This window comes from Protopterus annectens, chromosome 13.part0 (assembly GCF_019279795.1).
Source record: "Protopterus annectens isolate FY-2018-M chromosome 13.part0, PAN1.0, whole genome shotgun sequence".
NCBI lineage: Eukaryota > Metazoa > Chordata > Ceratodontiformes > Protopteridae > Protopterus > Protopterus annectens.
The window spans coordinates 171,928,032-171,950,144 of record NC_056747.1 but is presented as its reverse complement, the minus strand read 5'-3'; the positions used below and the strand labels follow the sequence as shown (position 1 = coordinate 171,950,144).

The following is a 22,113-nucleotide window of genomic DNA, read 5'->3' as shown; positions in this document are numbered from 1 at the left end:
TCATCACATCCCAAAATTGAAGTCCCTCCCTGACGTTCCACCCGGTCAGTGGGAGGCCGCTTTGGCAGAAATTGGCCATCTGCTGAAGAAAAGAGCCATCCAGCCCGTCCCCCCAGACCAGATCGGATCAGGGTTCTACTCCAGGTTCTTTTAGTGCCAAAAAAGACGGGGGACCTAAGACCAATATTAGACCTGTCACTCTTAAACCTGGCAGTTCCCAAGGAGAAGTTCTGAATGGTTACCTTGCAGTCCATTCTCCCCCTTCTGGGAGAAAATCACTGGATGTGCTCTATAGACCTGAAGGATGCGTACTACCACATTCTAATGGACAGACGCTCCAGGAGGTTTCTTCGCTTCCGGCTGGGAGCCAGTCACTACCAATTCAGGGTCCTTCCCTTTGGTCTCACCACAGCCCCCAGGGTGTTCACCAAAGTATTAGCAGTGGTAGCGGCCCACCTGAGGCTTCAGGGGGTACAGGTCTTCCCATACCTGGACGACTGGCTCCTCACCGCCCCAACAAGGCATCTACTGTTATTGGCGCGAGATTCCTTTCTCCATCTAGCTCCCCGCCTGGGCATCACAATAAATGCAGAAAAGTCCAACCTAGCCCCTACACAATTCATAGACTTTATAGGTGCCAGGTTAGACATGAGACAGTTAAGAGCCTTCCTCACTGCGGACAGAGTTCAGAATCTGCAGCTCCAGGTGCGGGCCATCCTCCACTCCAGCTCAGTTCCAGCGGAGTTGGTCCTGAGGGCTCTAGGGTCCATGGCAGCAGCGATAGCTCTTCTTCCTCTCGCCAGGTTCAATATGCGGGTCCTTCAATGGACACTCCTAGTTCAGTGGTCTTATCTTGCTCTTCCGATGCATCATCCCATTGCGATCAGCAAGGCCTTGCAAGCAGTCCCTCCTGTGGTGGCTGCACTCACAAGATCTCCACGGAGGCTGCCCCTTTTGTGCTTCTCCCCCTCTCGCCACAGTGACCATGGACGCCTCCCGCCTCGGGTGGGGGGGGGGGCATTTTGCAGGCCGGACGGTCCAAGGCACGTGGAACGATTCAGAGACCTTACTGCATATCAATGTTCTAGAGATGAGAGCAGTGCTCTTAGCGTTGCAAGCACTACAGGCCTTTCTTCCCTTGGGAACTATTGCAATTCAGTCGGACAACATGTCTGTCGTCTGGTACATCAACAAACAGGGGGGAACCAGGTCTTACCCTCTTTGTCGAGAAGCCATGAGTGTGTGGGAATGGGCAGTCTCCACCAACCGCTTTCTCATCGCAACGCATATTCCGGGTCGGTCCAACATCCTTGCGGACAAACTCAGTCGCACCATTCTCTCCCCTTACGAGTGGTCTCTCAATGCTCAAGTAGCGAAATGCATCTTCGCACGGTGGGGAACTCCTTGTTGCGATCTTTTTGCGTCTCCCTCAAACACCAAGTGCGACAGTTTTTTCGCTCTAATCCCTCCTCCCGGAGATACCCCAAGAGACGCTCTGGTGCATGCTTGGCCCCCCGGTCTTCTTTACGCTTACCCCCCCTTTGCCTCTGATGCTCCAAGTTCTTCAGAAAGCCTCTCGGTTGGGGTGCAGAATGATTCTCATTGCCCCATTCTGGCCTCGACAGATCTGGTTCCCTTTCCTAAGGTCTCACTCGGTGAATCCACCTTGGATTCTAGATCCCATTCCGGATCTGATATCTCGCCCGTCCCATCTATCAACCCCAAATCTGGACAACCTGAAGCTAACTGCTTGGCTGCTCCAGTTCCACTCCTAATCAGGACTCCCGGTATTTCGTCTCCAGTTAAGGCCATCCTGGTAGCGGCTCATAAACCATCTACTAGGAAAGTTTACCGCAGCAAGTGGAAATGGTTCTCCATTTGGGCGGAGCGGCAAGGTCTAGACCCCTTCACAGTTCCTCTTCCTCTGGTGCTTGACTTCCTAACCACTCTTTTTAATGATGGTGCCAGCAGTTCCACAGTCAAAGTGCAACTTGCGGCAATTTCTCACTATCATATTGGTCATGACTCCAGTCCACTGATGTCTGCCAAATTGTGTAAGATCTTCCTAAAAGGTACTTTTCTCCTTAGACTCCCTGTAAAGCAAGTGGTTCCTCCTTGGGACCTTTCTTTGGTTCTTCAGGCCTTGACCGCTCCCCCCTTCGAACCTGCGGCCACGGTAGATCTGAAATTTTTATCTTTCAAGACTGCCTTTTTAGTAGCCATTACCTCGGCCAAGAGAGTTTCAGAACTTCAAGCCTTATCCATCAAGCCTCCTTACTTGGTCTTTCATCCGGACCGTGTATACCTCAGGACCAACCCGTCCTTTCTTCCTAAGGTAGCTTCTGAAGCAAATATTAATCAATCCATTAACCTCCCTGTTTTCTTTCCTAAATATCAAAACAAAGGTGAATACAAGCTACATTTCTTAGATGTTCACAGGCAACTTCGATTTTATCTGAACAGGACAGCTGGTCATAGGCAATCCGACCAGTTGTTTATTTCCTTTGCTAAATTCAATTTGGGTAAAATAATTTCCAAAGTCTCCTTATCACGCTGGATTTTGCAGTGCATCTTATTGGCTTATCAAGCTTCTGGGAGGCCCGCACCGGAGGGAGTACATGCCCATTCAAACCGGTCAGTCTCTACTTCAGCGGCCTTTAAAGCTAGGATTCCTCTGGATGATATTTGTTCAGCAGCCACTTGGGCTTCATCTCATACCTTTATTTCCCACTACAAGTTGGATATTACATCTAGAGGTAGAGCATCCTTTGGCTCCGCGGTGCTCTGGAATATCCTTCCATGATGGCCACCCAAGATTCAGGTAGCTGGGACTCTGTCCCACAGGTTGCAGACAAATGAATCTCCTACTTCAGATTTAGAAGTTATGTACTCACCATAACGTTCTATCTGAGTAGGTGTATTCATTTGTCTGCAGCCATCCCGCCCTCCTATCCCCCTGGCCTTGTCAGTTTCCTGCATATTACGTGTTACCCTTTCTAGGGTATTTTCATTGATGGCAAACTCTATCTGAGGTCATGTAGGGGAGAGCAGGACATTATGGGTGAGGGGAGGAGCTGAGAGCTCGGATCCATAGCTGGAAAACCATGCCGGTTCGGATCCGATATCGGATCCATAACCCACAGGTTGCAGACAAATGAATACACCTACTCAGATGGAACGTTATGGTGAGTACATAACTTCTAATTTCATCATTCTCAGAGCTCCATGTATTGAATTTGCTGCCTGTTATGTAAACATTGGAGCATACTTCAGGATCTGCATTTCGATGAATGTCAAGTGGTGGAGTGCATTTGACCTGTACATCATATGTTCCACCAGTCAGGGTATATTGCATTGCTGGATGTGTATATGATGTCCTTCAAGATGTTAGTTGGCAACACTTTTGTAGCTACACAAACATTCACAGCTTCTTCTAATATTCACGTCTGGTAATCATTTTACGGGTGACTTGGTTGCTTCAACCATGTTTTTTTTCTTCAGATTTTGGCATGACAAGAGACATCTATGAAACAGACTATTATCGTAAAGGAGGTAAAGGTCTTCTTCCTGTCCGATGGATGGCACCTGAATCTTTAAAGGATGGTGTTTTTACTACATTTTCTGATGTGTGGTGAGTTGTCGTTTACATGTGATTGTTTATGGAAAGTTCAACCAAGCATACACAAAATGATTGAAATGACAGAAATGTGTCTGTGGTATGTGTGGTAGTCACTTCTGTTAGGTAGATTCAAAATTCAAATGGTCCAGGTTTTGGATTAAGCTGCATCTCTCTTGTAAGTAGTTTGGCAGGCAAAGAACTGACCAGCTGTGTAGTGTTTTCCAGGAAATTACAGTTTGAGTACTCTCCTGATGTCCTTCGTGTTTCACTGTTGCAGTCATTACATTTGGGTTATCTGCCTGCAGGTAGCTCTCAGCCGGCCTGAATATCAAAGTCATGGATTCCTGCATCGGATGCTCTCTTCTTCTATGACGTCAGGTCGTCAGGGGTATAAAACATGCAGCTGACGCCATTACATCAGTCTGTCTTGCCACACGGTGTCTGAAGCAGAAGTAGTTCGCAAGTGCCGGTCGGCTGACACCTGAAATTTCATTTTCGAGTTTCAGAACCGAAGTCTTCAAAAAAGCTAAGTATCCCGTTGGGGATCCTTTTTCTTGCTCTTAACTGATGTCAGTAAAAGTTAACAATTGTATTACCTGTGGAAAGCAAATACCTCATAAAGATTTTCATTCGTACTGCATTCCTTGCTTAGGCCCAGACCGTGACGTCCCTCGCTGTCGGTTTTGTGCCGTATTCAACCCCCGGACTGTTCGTCAGTTTCTATTTGCAGCAAATTATTTTGGTACTCCGTTTAACTATCCAGAAATGGCTTTGGTAAGCCATCTGACTACCAACATTCCAAAAAAAGTAAAGATAAAGACAGAGACACAGACCGCATAGTCCAAAGCTGCTGACGACGCTTCCATTAAGCTAGTTGCCAGTTCACGCCGGTAGTCAGTGAGGTGCTTTTGCAGCCCCTGATAGCTGCTACTTCAGATTCGCAGGACTCTACTGAGACCCATTCGGAGTCCGGTATGCCGCAAGATGAATCTTGACTATCTATCCTGCGGATGACTGTACCTTGGATGGGTCTGGAGCCGCTGTGCAGGCACTGGCTTCTGAGGGTGTATTCAGGCCTACTGACTTGCATTTCAAACTGACGCCATCTACTTCAAGGCCTAAAACTCGACCCACACCTAGAAAACAGACATCCAAACCACATGGTCAGGCCCATATGCCTAAAAAACAAATGATAAGAATAGCTGAACACCTTATTGTTTTAATTAGAGGAAGCCAGCCTTCTCCCTTTAAGAGACCTAGAACTGATTTCCCTTCTGATTCTTTTGATCAGGATTCTGAAATTTCTGTTTCTTCAGATTTCTGTTTCTTCAGATTACTAGGGTTTGCCCTTATCTACCTATGAGGATACTGATGCAGAGTATTCCATTCCCTCTGCTTCCCCTCCCGAAGATTTTTCTTTTGGTGAAACCTTGCACACACTCAGGGAGCCAGAAGATTTTTTTTTTTGGTGAAACCTTGCACACTCTAAGGGAGCATTTCCATTGGAAAAGCCAGGATTACTATAACTCCAAAAAGAGGCTTAGGGAATTCTTACTTCTCCCTCAGCACAGGCCTTTCGCCATCCCTCCTGTCCTGGACATTGTAGATGATGCCTACTTGGAATATGGCCTGGCCCCAGACACTTTACATCCAGCTCCCAGGAAGCCTGACATATTACAGAGTACCTGACTCTCTCAAGTTCCTCTTCAGGAATCCTACTGTGGACCCAGAGACCATTTCCCAAGGACCTAAAGGCATTAAGGCTACTACTGCCAAAAACCTTACCCCCTCTGATAGAGATTCCAGGGCCTTGGACAGATGGGGTAAGAAGGTATACACTTCTGCTACTTTGGCCATTAGGGCCTTAAATTGCCAGTTTTATATGTTAAAGTATCAACATCATATTATGGGACTGCTTAAACAGGAAATGATGATGATTCCTGACTGTGCTGAAAATAAAGAATTACAGGATGTAATGCATTCTGCTGAACAAGTTGGTAAACATACTTTGCAATGTGGTTTTGACTCTTTAGAGGCATCTTGCAGGGCTGCTGTCACTGGGTCTGTACTTAGAAGGCATGCTTGGCTTAAGGAGCAAAATTTGCCAGATCATGTTAAAGCATGCTCCCTTAAGCCAAGACCGTCTGTTTGGCAACAAAACTCCTTAAAAAGATGGAGGAAAAAGCTAAATCTATGCAAACTGTTAGATTTCCTGCAAGTACAGCCTCCCAGATTTAGTAGGCATTGGCCTTCTAAGAATTGGTCCTTTCCTGTCTCTTCCAGACCTTCTCAGCCCAAACCCAGAACAGCAGACCACCTAGGCTACAGTCTCAAGGTACTCGGAGGCCTAAGCAGTGGGGGGCTCCCACTTCCAAAGCTGAAGTAGTAAGAACCCCCCCCCCCCATGGGAAAATGTCACAATGACTTAACCTTAAACCTGCCAAGACCTGCTCAACTGACTGCTCCCTTAGGGGGAAAGATCGCCCTGCATGCAAATTCTGGGAACTCATTACCCAGGACAAATGGGCTTTAAATATAGTTTTCCAAGGATACAGATTCCACTTCCACACCTTACCAATGCCAAATTGTTGGCCAGACCTACCCCCAAATCAGTGGGAAGAGGCTCAACAGCAGGTTCTCTCTCTTCTAAGTATCAGGATATTCATCTTGTCCCAGCAGAAGAAAGGAGGCAAGGTTTTTACTCGACTTTTTCTGGTACCCAGTAAAGAGAGCTCTTGGTGTCCTATCCTGGACCTCTGTATTCTAAACACCTTTTTGGTAATCCCAAAACTCAAAATACTAACACTTCAACAGCTGCTTCCAATGCTAGGCAAAGATGCCTGGTTGGCAACCTTAAACTTAAAGGAAGCTTACCTGCACATTCCAATAAGGGAATCTTGCAGGAAATGCCTATGCTTCAGAGCAGGCTCTGTGCACTATCAGTTCTCTGCACTTCCCTTTGACTTATCTACTGCGCCCAGGGTATTCACAAAGTGTCTAACTCCAGTCATTGCATTTTGCAGGCAAAGATATATTCAGATATACCCATACCTGGACGATTGTCTAATCCAGGCAGAAAGCCAGGACATGCTACTAAAATGTCTGACATTTGTAAAGAAACTTCTAACCTCACTGGGGTACATCATAAACGAAAAGAAATCTCATCTAGTACCCTGCCAACAAATTGTATTCCTTGGTGCAAGCTTGAACACAACTTCACAGATGGCGTACCTCACAGCAGAGAAACAAGTTTGACAGCCTACTTCAAACTACTGGCCACAAAGACCCAGCTGTCTGCAAGGAAAATCCTGCAAGCCCTGGGGTTCATGGCCTCTTGCATTCTATTTCCATATGCAAGACTAGCATATGAGGAAACTACAGTGGTATCTAAAAAGCCTATGGTGTCAACATTCTCATTACCTGGAATCAATGACTCCTATCATTCCTTGTATAAAGACAGAGATCCTTTGGTGGGCAGAGGCCTGCTACCACAACAAGGGGCTCCCATTCACTCTACCCGCTGCTGACCAAACCTTAACAGATGCATCAGACTATGCATGGGGGGCTCACTTGGCAAGGCAGTGCATTCAGGGCAAATGGAACCCGAGTCGGATGCACCTGCATATCAGTCAAAAAGAAATGTTAGCTGTACAGAATTCCCTGACAGCCTTCAAGGACCACATTCTTCCAGGACAATTATTGGTAAAGACAGACATCACTGTTATGTAGTATGTAAACAAGCAGGGGGGAACCTACTCGTACCCTCTATGCAGACTAGCCATGGCTCTGTGGAATACAGCCTTGAGCTACCAAGTGCACCTACAAGCTCAATTCCTGCCAGGCAAGCTGAATTCACTGGCAGATGATCTAAGCAGAAATCTCATGAACCCACACGAGTGGAAACTGGAACTAAAGTTATTCAAACTTTTGAGAAACAAATGGGGGAATCCAGAGATAGACCTGTTTGCCTCCTCTCAGAACTACCAATTGGACAAATTCTGCACAAGGACTTCCCACAGTCAAGCTTGGAAAGTGGATGCCATATTCTTCACCTGGGAAAGCCTCTCAGTTTATGCCTTTCCCCTTCTGCCCCTCTCCTCGAAAGTTCTGCTAAAGATCAAAAAGGACAAACCAAGGACAATACTGATTGCACCAGACTGGCCACCCCAGCACTGGTACCCCCTCTTGCACAGTAGGTCACTGCTGGAACCATGGCACCTGCCTCAGACCCCTTCCCTGCTGTCCCAGCAGGAGGGCTAGATTCTGCACCCTCAGCTTCAAACCCTGAACCTTGCAGCCTGGCTAATTCCTTGAGCTCTCCAATAGCATCCGTCAGTAAGCAGGTGCTAGATGTCATTCTGGAGGCAAGGAGGCCTAGTACTAGAAAATCCTATGCTGAAAAGTGGAAAAGATTCTGTTCCTGGAGTCAGACTCAGGGGATGGGCTCAACAGTGCCCAGCTTACCTCGTATTCTTCAGTACTGCACAGCGGCCTTTCCTTCTCATCAATTAAAATTCATGCCTCTGCCATTTCAGCACATTATAATACTGAAACACACCCCTCTTCTCTCACCCCCCTGCTAAAGCAGTTCCTCAGAGGGGCCAAAAATTTAAGACCACCCAGGAGAGCCCCCCTACTCAAGCCTGGGATCTTAACTTTGCATTGGAAAAGCTCACTCTGCCTCCTTTTGAGCCAGCTGCAACTGCAGAGCTGGAATTCCTTTCTTGGAAAACAGCCTTCCTTCTAGCCATCACTTCAGCAAGAAGAGTGTCTGAATTACAGGCCCTCATGGCAGTGGAGAGCCCTTCATCATTTTCCATGCAGACAGTGTGTCCCTCAGGACCAGTCCTTCCTTTATGCCCAAGGTGGTGTCTAGTGTGGCCCTTAATCAGTCCATTCATTTGCCTACTTTTTTCCAAATCCACAAAACAAAGAAGAACGAATACTGCACTCTTTGGATGTGCACAGACAACTTAGATTTTATTTGGACAGGACTAAGCCTCTCAGAAAATCTGAACAGCTGCTAGTTGGCTTTGCTGCAGGGGCAGAGGGGAAGGCCATTTCAAAGCAAACCATTTCTAAGTGAGTAGCCCATTGCATTCATTTCTGCTATAAGCACCATTTAAAACATACCCCACAGGGGATAAGATCACATTCCACCAGGGCTACATCTACCTCTACAGACTTTCTCAGAGGTGTCCCTACCAGCTGCTACCTGGAGCTCTGTACATACCTTCACCAAGCATTACCACATGCCTATTTTTTCTAAATCCAGAGCTGGTTTTGCCACTGCAGTTTTGCAGGGCTTAATAGCTGGTCCTAATGCTCTCTAACTTCCTCCTCCCTTCCTTAGCTTTGGGAATCGACCCAAATGTAATGACTGCAACAGTGAAACACGAAGAACATGGTACAGTTGTGTACACTTACCATAAATGTAGATGTTCAAGTGTATTCACCGTTGCAGTCATAGCCGGCCTTAGGCATAGGCCAACTAGGTGGCCGCCTAGGGCGCTGCTCTAGCAGGGGCGCTTTTCCAGTATTTATTTGGTGTAAGTAGACCAGGATGGGGGCACTGGTTAGTGTGGTGGGGGGTGCCGTGGAGACCTTTTGCCTAGGGCACCAGTTGACCTAAGGCCGCTCCTGGTTACCATCCCTCCAGCCCCCAGACTTCTCTTGGCTATACTTTTCTTCTTGTTTGGTGTATTTCATCTTTCTGGTGTATTTGCTTTTTGTTGGAGGTGTAACCTAACATATAATTGCTTTCCATTATGGGGGCACCTGACATTTGGGGCAAGACAAACTGATGTAATGGCGTCGGCTGCATGTTTTATACCCCTGATGACCTGACATGGAAGAAGAAAGAGCATCCGACGCAGTAATCCAAGACTTTGAAATTCAGGCCGGCTGAGGACTACCTGCAGGCAGATAATCCAAATGTAGTGACTGCAACAGTGAATACACTCGAACATCTACATTTATGGTAAGTGTACACAACTGTACTTTGATTCCTGCTGTTGTGCATTGATGGATGGTAACAGAAGGAAAGTGTTGCAGTCTTGTAGTTCATGATGGCTTACATGTTGTTAGACTGTAGCTGCAGGTGAAATAATCTTCAATGCGTCAAGCCAGCAGCAACAGTCAGGTGCTGAACTTGCCTGATCATTCAGAAGGTTCCAAAACAGGCTTCTGCTGGAGCTGTACCATGACATCACTCTTCATTGGCACAGAGTGCTGGCATAGTGCCTTGTCATCACCCTTAATTGTCACAGAGTGCTGGTTTGGTGCCATGACATACACCCTACATTGGCATGTGCAGGCACAGTGCCTTGCCATCATCCTGCATTGGCACTGAGTGCTGGTGTGGTGCCATGACACCACCCTACATTGGCACAGAGTGGCTGGCTCAGTGCCTTATCACCCTGCATTGGCACAGTGCTGGTGTGGTGCCATATCACCCTACATTGGCACAGTGCTGGCATGCCATGACTTCACCCTGCATTGGCATCTAGTGCTGGTGTGCCATGACTTCACCCTAGATTGGCATCTAGTGCTGGTGTGCCATGACTTCACCCTACATTGGCATCTAGTGCTGGCGTGCCATGACTTCACCCAGATTGGCATCTAGTGCTGGCATGCCATGACTTCACCCTACATTGGCACTGAGTGCTGGCATGGTGCCTGGATATCACCCTGCATTAGCACAGAGGAAAGGTAAGTCCCTATAAGCAAAAATATTCACAACAAAAAAGTTTTTAAACTAGATGTATTTTTTAAATACCATCATTGGAGGTAAAGTTGGTCATCCATACTTTTTCATTAATACACAGGCTGACAGGAAAATATAAGGGTTGGTAAATAGAATCAGTGAAGTAACGTACATGCTAAGTTATAAGGAAGATGTTAAATGAAGTGATGAGAAGAATGTCTGGTCTCTGCCTGTTGAGTGCTTTATTACGTAGTCTAACAGTATGGTTAAATAAAGGAAAACAAAACTCTTATTTTGTATCTTCTTTTGCAAGTGTGACGTATTGCGGTAGGGTGCTGTCAGCCTTTGGGTAGTTTTTGCCAGAGGACGCTGTAGAATCTGCTGAATAAATGCAAAATTGCAGCAAAAATGCATCAGGTTGTTGTACAAATCTTGCTTTTTGAATACTACTATGCAGCTTCTGGTCGGGAGTGTCCTTTCACTGGTTCCTTGTGAAGCAGTCCAGTATAAGTATGCATGCATTTTTCCAGTCATAACAAATGGACTGTGTTAGTATTTCATTTTTTTTTTCTTAATCCATAGGTCGTTTGGAGTGGTCCTGTGGGAAATCAGCACCTTGGCAGAACAACCTTATCAGGGCCAGTCTAATGAGCAAGTGTTAAAATTTGTTGTTGATGGAGGGTGCCTGGAGCAACCAGAGACCTGTCCAGAAAAACTGTAAGTTCTAGTCTACCATGCCCAATACTTTGTGTATTCTATATCTGATATTCTAATTTGGTAATTATCAGCATAGTTAGGCATGCACAAAAAATGACTGCATTGCTTACATGCGTGTGTGTTCACACACATTAAGCTCTGTGTATGTGCATTTGTTTGTATTTGATATACACAGTTTGGGAATGGGGTGTGCATGCATGTGCATGCAATTTTGTGTTTGTATGTAATATATAAATATACAAATTGAGATGGAGAGAAGTATTTCATATGAAAATCCTGATTTGAAGTAGGCATTGTGTAACTTATAAGGTGCAGCATTAATCTATGCATATATCTATCAGAGTTGATCCTAATTCTTTAAGTAGTACTCTTAAATGACACTGGTCATAGGTGACTCGATAGTGAGGCACAGTGATGTCCCACTCACTAGGTTGAATAAGGAAAAAGTAACAGTCAGCTGCCTGTCAGGCGCCAGGATCTGCCACATAATGCACGTACTCAGGTCCCTCAACAGGTAAAATATGACTCTGTCATTGTACATGTGGGTGTGAATGACCCAAGACGTACCTCCTTGGACTACAATAAAAGAGACCTCTCTCGGATTATGTAGCCCAGGCTGTTATGACCCTAGCCCTGAGCAGCATACTACCATTACCCAGAATGATACCACGATTCAAGCAGAAAATGATTGATTTCAACAAACCTCTCTTTTGACCACCACATTGCCACTGTGTTCAGAAAGTCCTTCTATGTGGCACATCTCATTACTAAGGGTTTGAAATCCAGGAAGAAAAGAGGTCATTGTCTCCCTCTACTTTTCCCTCATTAGGCCAATCATTGAGTACAATGCCCCATTTGGCATGTACCTCACTAAACACCTGCAACAACTGGTGATGCCGAAAAACTAACTCACAAAGAGGATACTAGGCCTTAAACATTTGTCCTATATGGACAGACTCAAAAAAATCCAGCTATTCTCTGTCTCATACCACCTACTTAGAGGCAATCTCTGCTTGACTTGCAGAGCCATGTCTGACCCAGCTCTGTTAGAAATGCTACATCTAAAGAAATCCCAATCCCTCCACACCAAGCGCTCCAGAGACCTCAACCTCATTGCCACAATTAACAGAACATGCTGGAGGAACAAGTTCATAACCCAGAGACTGCTCGTGCTATGGAATAGACTTCCTATACATGTCAAACAGAGCACCTCACTGGCCCTCTTGAAGAGAAATCTTGATGAGTGGATGGGAAGTAGAAAATTCACCTCAGGGATCATTCCAGTGGCTTTACTCGACAGAGGCACTGGGAACTAAGGACGGGTGGCACAATGCCAGGGTAATCCTATGGGCTAGGCTTGTAAAGGCTCCAGGGCCATCAGCCTAGAACAATTGGCTAAGTTGCTGGTGTCATTCTAAGGGGATTCAGTATCTGTTTGTCTGGGATGACGTGATTGACAGACCTCCATGCTTTGCAGGAGATGGCCTGCATCTGTCACATCTGGGCTTCCGGATACTGGCTAAGGCTCTTGCCACCCCTATCGTGCCTTTTTTAGGTGGTGTTCCAAAGACCAAATTACCACCGTAGCTACAAACAAATACAGTCTGAGGGTCATGCAGCTCAACGCTAGAAGTCTAAATCTCAAAATACACTCACTCAAAGCACTCCTTAAAATGGAGATCATCAACATTTGTACTGTAACAGAGACCTGGTTCAAGGCAGCAGAAAGCACCCCTGCACTACCAGGCTATAACTCATTCCACACCTTTCGGCCCCAGAGCTTGGACTGAAGCTCCAAAGGCGGTGGTTTTTCCATATTCATAAAGGATGCACACACCTCCAGACTGGTAGCCCAACCTAACCCATCTGAGATATTTCAGCTGCGGCTAACATTGGGTAAGACAGTGATTCAGGTCATAGCCTGCTATAGGTCCCCAAACATGTCCCAAGACTCGCACTGCACGTTCCTAAGCACCCTGGAGAATATTAGGGTCCAACCTAACACGCTTTCATACTGGGTGACTTCAACTACTCCTCCATTAACTGGGAAAACTACTCGTGTACCAATACATTTGCCCAACACTTTCTGGAATTCATAAATTCCAGTGCCCTGGACCAGCTTGATGTTCATCGTGTTTCACTGTTGCAGTCATTACACTTGGGTTATCCTGCTGGCAGCCTACCCGCAGTCGGCCTGAATTCCAAAGTCCTGGTCCAGCGTCGGTTGCTGTTGCCTCTTCCCTGACATCAGTGCGCCAAGGGTATACAAGATGCAGCCGACGCCATTTTCTTCAGTCTTTCTTGCCGCGCGGTGCCCGAAGCAAAAGCAGTTTGCAAGTGCCGGTCGGCCGACTCCTGGGATTTTTGAAATCGAATATCAGATCCGAAGTCTTCAATAAAGCTAAGTACCCCATTGGGGAAACTTTTTTCTTGCTCCAGATCGATGTCAGAAAAAGTTAACAATTGTATTTCTTGTGGGAAGCAAATACCTCATAAGGATTTTTATTCTTACTGTATTCCTTGCCTAGGCCCTGACCACGACATTGCTAGTTGTCTGTTTTGTGCTAGATTTAACCAACGCACTATTAAGCGTCAGTACAATTTTGCCTTTCATTACTTTGGCTGAAGGTTTAATTATATAATGCCGTCGGAACAGCCGACGACCGGAGTTCATAAAAAGCGCAAGGAAAAAGAAAAGGACAGGCATCTGAGGTCCAAAACCGACGACGAGGCCTCCGCTAGGCCAATCGCCAGTTCTCAGTGAGGCGCTTTTGCAGCCCCTGACAACCCGCTACCTCAGAGCCACAGACCGCTTCCGACTCCCATGTGGAGACAACTAGGCCTCTGGATGCTCAAGGTATTGGACCTTCGGAAACTATTCCCTCAGATGGGTCCCGAGCCACTGAGCAGGCATCGGCTTCTGAGGGCGTTTTCAGACCTACACAGCTATATATCAAGCCAACCTCAGCTTCCAAGGCAAAGACTAAAGCAGCCTTAAAGACAAAGAAGCAAGTACAGCATTCTCCTGGACAGACTTCCATGCCTAAGAAACAGATGCTCAAAATGGCTGAATACCTAATTACTTTGATCAGGGGTTCCCATCCCCCTCCTGATAACAGGCCTAGGCAAGACACTGAATATGATTCTTCTGATCAGGTTTCCATTTCATCTGACTCCTCTTCAGAACAGGGATACTCTCTTCTTCCCTATGAGGATTCTGATGCTGAAGAATCTATCCCTTCAGCCTCTCCTCCTGAGGACTATTATTTTGCGGAAACCCTGCATACCATGAGGGAGCATTTTCACTGGGAGAGCCAAGATTACTCAGAATCTAAGAAAAGGCACAGAGGTTTTCTTTTACTGCCTCAGCACAGACCCCTTGCTATTCCACCTGTACTAGACATTGTAGATGATGTATTTTCAGAGTCTGGCCTGTCTCCTGACTCTTTACCCCCTGCACCCGTTAAGCCAGACAGGTACTACAGGGTTTCGGATTCACATAAATTTCTATATAAAAACCCTGCTGCTGACCCAGAAACTATTATCTCAGGGTCCCAAAGGGATCAAGGCTTCCACTGCACAAAAAACTGTTCCCTCTGATAGGGATTCTAGAGCACTGGACAGGTGGGGGAAAAAAGTTTACACCTCTGCTACCTTGGCTGTAAGGGCTTTAAATTGTCAGTTTCATGTGCTTAAATATCAGCAGTACTTATTGCCACTGCTAAAACAGAAAATGTTGACAAATTCTGAATGTTCTGAAAACAAGGAAATGCAGGATTTATTGCATGCAGCTGAACAAGTGGGAAAGCATACTTTGCAATGTGGTTTTGATTCACTGGAGGCTTCTTGCAGGGCCGCTGTTACAGGCTCTGTCATTAGAAGACATGCTTGGTTAAAGGAGCAGAATCTGCCTGATCATGTTAAAGCAAAATTATTGGATGCTCCATTACAGCATGATACTTTGTTTGGTGTTAAGGCAAAAGAGGTGTTAAAGTAAATGGAGTATAAAGCGAAATCTATGCAGACAGTAAAGGATTTTTTACAGGTTCAGCCACCCAGATTTACCAGGAACTGGCCTACTAAGAATTGGTCCTTTCCAGTGTCAGACAGGCCACAAAGAGGCAGATACAGACACCCTAGAGGCACATCTCAGCCCCAAGGCTCATACAGGCCTAAACAATGGGGTGCTTCTACCTCCAAAAGCGGAGAAGACAAATCACAACCATATAGAAAACAGTCCTAATGACTTTCCACTGCCAATGCCAAACACAAGCACTTATCTTTTGAGAGCACCCTTGAGGGGAAAGCTAGCACTTTTTTCACAAAATTGGCACATGATCACCCAGGACAAATGGGTCTTGAATATAGTTTCTCAGGGCTACAGGTTCCACTTTCACACACTTCCAAAGACAAAAGGTATGCCAGACCTGCCACACAATCAATGGGCAGAGGCACAAAAGCAAATTTCATCTCTCGTGGACATGAGGGCTATTCAGCGAGTACCACAGCAAGAGCAGGGACAAGGATTTTACTCAAGACTTTTCTTGGTAGCAGAAAGGACAAAGTCTGGAGACCAATACTGGACCTGTCTATTCTAAACACTTTTCTGGATGTCCCAAAATTCAAAATGTTGACACTGCAGCAGCTTCTGCCCATGCTGGGCAAGAAGACTTGGCTTGTAACTTTGGACCTCAAAGAGACATACCTGCGTGTCCCAATCAGACAATCTTGCAGAAGATACCTCAGATTCATAGCTGGTTCAATGCACTACCAATTCTCTGCACTGCCCTTTGGCTTATCTACTGCGCACAGGGTCTTCACAAAATGCCTGGCACCAGTAATTGCATTTTGCAGACAGAGGAATTCAAATACATCCCTACTTGGACGACTGCCTTATTCAAGCAGAGAGCCAAGGACATTCTACTGATGCATCTGGCGTTTGTGAAAAGATTACTAATTTGCCTAGGGTACACAGTAAATGAAAAGAAATCAAAACTAGTACCCTCTCAAGAGATAATATTCCTGGGTGCAAGCTTAAATACAACTGCCCAGATGGCTTATCTCATGCCAGACAAGCAAAGACAATTGACTTCTTACTTCGAAAAGATGGCAACAAAGACCCAGCTACCTGCAAGAAAAATTCTGCAGGCTTTGGGCTTCATGGCATCCTGCATTCTGCTAATTCCATATACAAGACATATGAGGAAGCTACAATGGTACCTAAAAAGTGTTTGGACTCAACATTGCCACAGCCTGGAAACATTAATTACCCTCATTCCCTGCCTGCAAGTTTCGATGGTGGGCTCTGGCCTGTCACCACAACAAGGGACAGCCATTCACTTTACCCACAGCCAGGCAAATACTAACAACAGATGCATCGGATTATGCCTGGGGGGCCCACAGGCAAGAAAATGTATTCTTGGCACGTGGTCGGCAAGCCAAATGCATCTTCATATCAATCAAAAAGAGATGCTAGCTGTACAGAATGCCCTAACAGCCTTCAAGGACCTACTCCACCCAGGACAACTGCTGATAAAGACTGACAATACTACAGTCATGTGGTACATAAACAAGCAAGGGGCCACACATTCCTACCCCCTCTGCAGACGAGCCATGATTTTGTGGAACACAGCATTGACTTATCAAGTACACCTGCAAGCACAATTCCTGCCAGGAAAGACAAATACTCTGGCAGACGAACTAAGCAGAAACCTCATGGACCCTCACGAGTGGAAACTACATCACAAGTCTTCAGCATGATAACAAGGAAATGGGGATGCCCAGACATAGATCTATTTGCCTCCCCTCACAACTGCCAACTACAGAGATTCTAATGCACAAGGAATTATCACAAACAAGCATGGAAGGTGGATGCTCCATCATTCAGCTGGAAAACCCTTACAGTATATGCCTTTCCTCCACTGCCTCTCCTCCCCAAGGTACTCCTAAAGGTCAGACAAGAGAAGCCAAAAATTATACTGATTTCCCCAGACTGGCCACGCCAGCACTGGTATCCAACCCTAAAGTGCTTGTCTCAAGGCCCAGCTTGGACTTTACCTCAAATTCCTCATCTACTGACCCAACAAAACAATCAAATTCTGCACAGCCAACTCAGAACCTTAAATCTGGCTGCATGGCGGATAATATAACCACTCAGAACACACCTCTCTCTAAGGCAGTTATGGATGTTATTTTGGAGGCCAGGAGGCCCAGCACCAGAAAATCTTATGCAGAAAAATGGAAGAAATTCTGTGCCTGGAACCAGGCACAAGGAATTGACACGCTTGTTCCAAATATTCCTCAAATTTTACAATACCTAACTGAGATGCTGGACAAAGGCCTGTCCTTGTCAATTAAGATCCATGCCTCTGCCATTTCAGCTCATTACAATACGGAACCATCTATTTTTTCACATCCATTGCTAATGCAGTACCTCAGAGGGGCCAAAAACATAAGACCTCCAAGGAGAGCACCGATACCTACATGGGACCTCAATTTTGTCTTGGAAAAGCTCACACTGCCTCCTTTTGAGTCAGCCAATACAGCCGCGATAAAATTTTTATCATGGAAAACAGCTCTGCTCCTAGCAATAACTTCAGCAAGAAGAGTCTCAGAGTTACAGGCATTAATGGCTGTGGCACCTTTTATTATTTTCCATCCGGACAGGGTTTCTCTAAGGACGAACGAACATTTATGCCTAAAGTAGTGTCCAGTGTGGCTCTTAATCAAACCATTCATTTGCCTATCTTTCATCCAAACCCACAGAATAAAGGGGAGAAATTTCTGCATTCTTTGGACATACACAGACAGCTATGCTTCTACTTGGACAAAACTAAAGCTTTCAGAAAGATTGAGCAACGTTTAGTGGCATATGCTGCAGGATCACAAGGAAAGGCTATCTCAAAGCAGACTATTTCAAAATGAATAAGCCACTGCATTCATTTCTGCTATTCACAACATGGCAAATCAGTGCCTAAGGGCATTAGGCCACATTCAACCAGAGCAGCAGCCATCCTCAGAGGAGTACCAACCAAGGATATTTTGGAGGCTGCAACTTGGACGTCAGTGCACACTTTTACAAAGCACTACCACTTACCTCTTTACTCTAAATCCAGAGCAGGCTTCGCCAGTACAATTCTGCAGGGTCTCATAGCCACTCCTAATTCTATTTAGACCCAGCCACCCAACCTCAGCTTTGGGATTCAACTCAAGTGTAATGACTGCAACAGTGAAACACGATGAACATGATACAGTTGTGTACCTACCATAAATGTAGATGTTCGAGTGTATTCACTGTTGCAGTCCAGGTTACCCTCCCTCCGTCCCCCTTTTTTTTGCTGGGGTTTATCTGTACTTCTCTGTTCTATACAACCTATGTGTTGTATTTGCTTGTAGATGAAGGTAATGTTTATGTTAGTGCATAGATTTTATTTGAAAACATTTTAGCCTACCCTTTTGGGGGCGCCTGACATCTGGCACAAGAAAAACTGAAGAAAATGGTGTCGGCTGCATCTTGTATACCCCTGGCGCACTGACGTCAGGGAAGAGGCGACAGCAACCGACGCCGGACCAAGACTTTGAAATTCAGGCCGACTGCGGGTAGCCTGCCGGCAGGATAACCCCAAGTGTAGTGACTGCAACAGTGAATACACTCGAATATCTACATTTATGGTAGGTACACAACTGTACTTTTGGTTTTGTGAAGAGTAGATCATGCCTGCTCAAATTGGTCGACTTCTTTGAGTCAGTTACCAGAGCTGTGAATGAAGGCAAGGTGGTTCATACAGCCTACCTTGATCTGCCAAGGCCTTTCATACCATTCCCCACTCAGGAATCATAGAAAAACTCACTAAGCTAGGCATCGACCTCTGTATCACTGGGTGGGTTGCAAACTGGCTCTCACAGATAGAACCCACAGTATAAAAGTAGCTGACTCCAAGTCAGACTGACGACCAGTCATGAGTGGAGTCCCACAGGGTTCGGTCCTAGGCCCTCTCCTGTTTGGTATCTACTTCTCTGAAGTTCAGGCCAACATGAAGGGACTCTGGCTGACAAAGTTTGCAGGCGATTTGAAGTTGGGAGCTGCTATTAACTCCCCAAGTGATGATGACATCCTACAGAAAGGCCTCCGTGAGACTAACTGGTGCAAGAACTATGGCCTTAAGCTTAATGCCAAAAATGTGTCGTCATCCCCCTTGGGAAAAACCCAGTTCCCTTGAATTACCACATTGATGGTAGTCCACTGAACACAGAAGGCGTTATAAGAGATCTAGGAACGCAGGTTGACAGCAACCTGTCTTTTGACCACCACATTGCCACTGTGGTCAGAAAGTCCTTCTGTGTGGCACGTCTCATTACTAAGGGTTTTGCATCCAGGATGAAAGAGGTCATTGTCTCCCTCTACTCTTCCCTCATTAGGCCAGTCATCGAGTACAATGCCCCATTTGGCATATACGTCACTAGACACCTGCAACAACTGGAGAGGCCACAAAAGTACCTCACAAAGAGGATCTTAGGCCTTAAACACTTGTATATGGACAGACTCAAAAAACTCTCAACTATTCTCTCTCTCATATTGCCTACTTAGAGGTGATCTCTGCTTGACTTACAAAGCCATGTCTGACCCAGCTCTGTTAGAAATGAATCTGGAGCATTTCTGCCCGGGCCTCCGCTGAAAATAGGCTCTGTGGAACCTAGTCGGACTTTCCTGGTCAACAAATGTTAAATAAATAAATAAATAAAATAAAAAATGCTACATCTAAAGAAATCCCAATCCCTCTGCACCACATGCTCCAGGACCTCAACCTCATTACCATAATCAACAGAACATGCTAGAGGGGCAGGTTCATAACCCAGAGACTGCCCATGCTTTGGAATAGACTTCCCATACATGTCAAGCAGATCACCGCACTGGCCCTCTTAAAGAGAAATCTTGATGAGTGGATGGGAAATAGAAAATTCACTCCGGGGATCACTCCAGTGGCTATACTCGACAGAGGCACTGGGAACTGAAGTCAGGTGGCATGATGCCAGGGTAATCCTATAGGCTAGGCTTGTAAAGGCTCCATGGTCAATAGCCTAGTACACACCTGTGAAGCTTTGAATTGACTATAGTTGTCATGTAAAATTAGAGCACATTTTGAGGTCCTCGTTTTCTATGTAGAACTATAAAATGGATTGACTACAGTTGTCAAGTAATGGTAGAGCACATTTTGACTGTCAGGTTGTGAAAGTCAGATGAAGTATGAAGGAAGAATCTCTTTTCAACTGCAGCTGCCAACTTCTAATGTTTTTATTTGTGATAAAACCTCAAAAATGTATCCTTCCTAAAATCATCTATTCTTACAGTTTACTTTAGGATCTATCACCACTTTCTTGACCATCACCAGCCACACAATTTGCAGACAGTGGAACACTTGGAAAGTTGCTTCTGTACTAGGGCATATGTAATTCCTTTGGTCCGGAAATGGCACCCACATTACAGATAACACTTGTTCTAAGGATCCATTTCTATCTACTTTGCAGTTTTATTTTTTTTTCATAGTTTCAATCATTAGAAATGTCTCACATATTTAGGTCTAAAAAGCATAGACCACCACAGGCTTTGGCTTTTTGCAAGGAATGAGAGCATTGTTAATGGCTGTTGCTTTGCAGTCAGCCTTGTGACGTAGCTGAATCAGCAGGATCAATTCCAGCATCAAGCAATGGTATAGGGAGTTCCAGCATGAGGACCATCTAGGCAGTTTGTACTGCAATCCCAGGCCGGACCAAAGAAAGAGAAATTTGAGACTTGGACCCTTTTCATTGTCCACCAAAGCCTGCCTGCCTGCCCTTTAACAGTGGGGTACTCGTCTTCAGACAACAGGCGACTGTGACTTCCTTCTGCCCTCTGGTTGTGGTCACCACCTCTCCTCATAACTTTCACCCTACTACCTCCCCACAGTATAGAACAAATAGGCAAAACATGGAACAGTAACAGATGACTTCAACTAGAAAGTTCTCTATTGATATTAACTGCTTCTTTATAGAGTTCTTTTGCTGAATTAATATGATTCAGTATTATTTACATTGTATATCTGTTTTAAAAAATCTTAACAATTAATGTGTGACAAACTGTTTCAGTGTGGAACAATGTGGAGCTTAGAATTTTTACGACTCCGTAAGAGTCTTCTTTTGATGCAGCAGGTGGATGTCTCTAAAGCACACTCCTGTCAGCAGGTATTGCTGGAGATCAACATTTGGGAAAGCATGGAAGGTAGTAGGAGAGAGTAATGTGTATGGACATGGAGACTGGATTGTCAGATGAAACCCTAGATATGCTTGCTAAGGTTACAGAAATACAGGCCAGCGGAATGTAGATGTCTGATTTGCTGGAAAAAGTAACGAGTAAATACTTGACGGTATAGGATACAGACGAGAACAAATCTAACATCAGGTGACTTATGTATTTCTGGTTGGTTATTACTTTTCAACCAATCCACTTTGATATTTTTCTGGAACAGTCCTTTATTTGGGGTTGTATTCTCACATGTATGGTGTATGCAATGACATAACATGAGTTTTACTTGAGCATACATATCCACAGAATCAAACTTTTTTTTTTTAGTCCGATGCACAATTTGTATCTTGATCCTTGTCGTTCATATAACTACATTGTACACACGCCTGTGCACTGAAAGTTTGACCATCAGATTACCAGCCAAGGTTTTCATCACCTTTGCATTCACTATTTTACTGAAACATGCAAAACAGAACTGCATCGTGTCAGCAGTTCAGCTCAGCTTCAAGAAGTCGGATCAAGGGAACAAGTATAGAGGACAATTGTCAATATATCTCCTTGTGGAGGCCAACAAGAGGGTCTTCCTTGAAGCCCTAAACACAAATAGGAGTTTTGTCACAAGGAGAAGTGCCTGATCAAGTCTTAGGCTGAACTTTCTTAGCAAGTGTGATGTCCATCTCCCCTGTAACCCTTGAGGTGGTAATGTATGAGTTCACAATTGGCTGACAAGGGTTCAGGTTGCAAGAAAGCTTCAACTGCAGTCAAGAGTTCTTGACATAGGGGAGGCCCTTT

At 45.3% G+C, this 22,113-nt stretch overlaps 1 protein-coding gene across 1 annotated transcript in view; it reads left to right on the top strand.

Annotated features, from left to right (window-relative positions):
* Positions 1-22,113, top strand: part of INSR (insulin receptor) — a 1,335,646-nt gene that overhangs the window by 1,255,184 nt on the left and 58,349 nt on the right. Inside the window, exons 19-20 of the mRNA XM_044090750.1 lie at positions 3,502-3,631; positions 10,908-11,042. Coding sequence (XP_043946685.1) covers positions 3,502-3,631; positions 10,908-11,042 — 265 coding nt within the window. The remainder of the gene's footprint in view (positions 1-3,501; positions 3,632-10,907; positions 11,043-22,113) is intronic.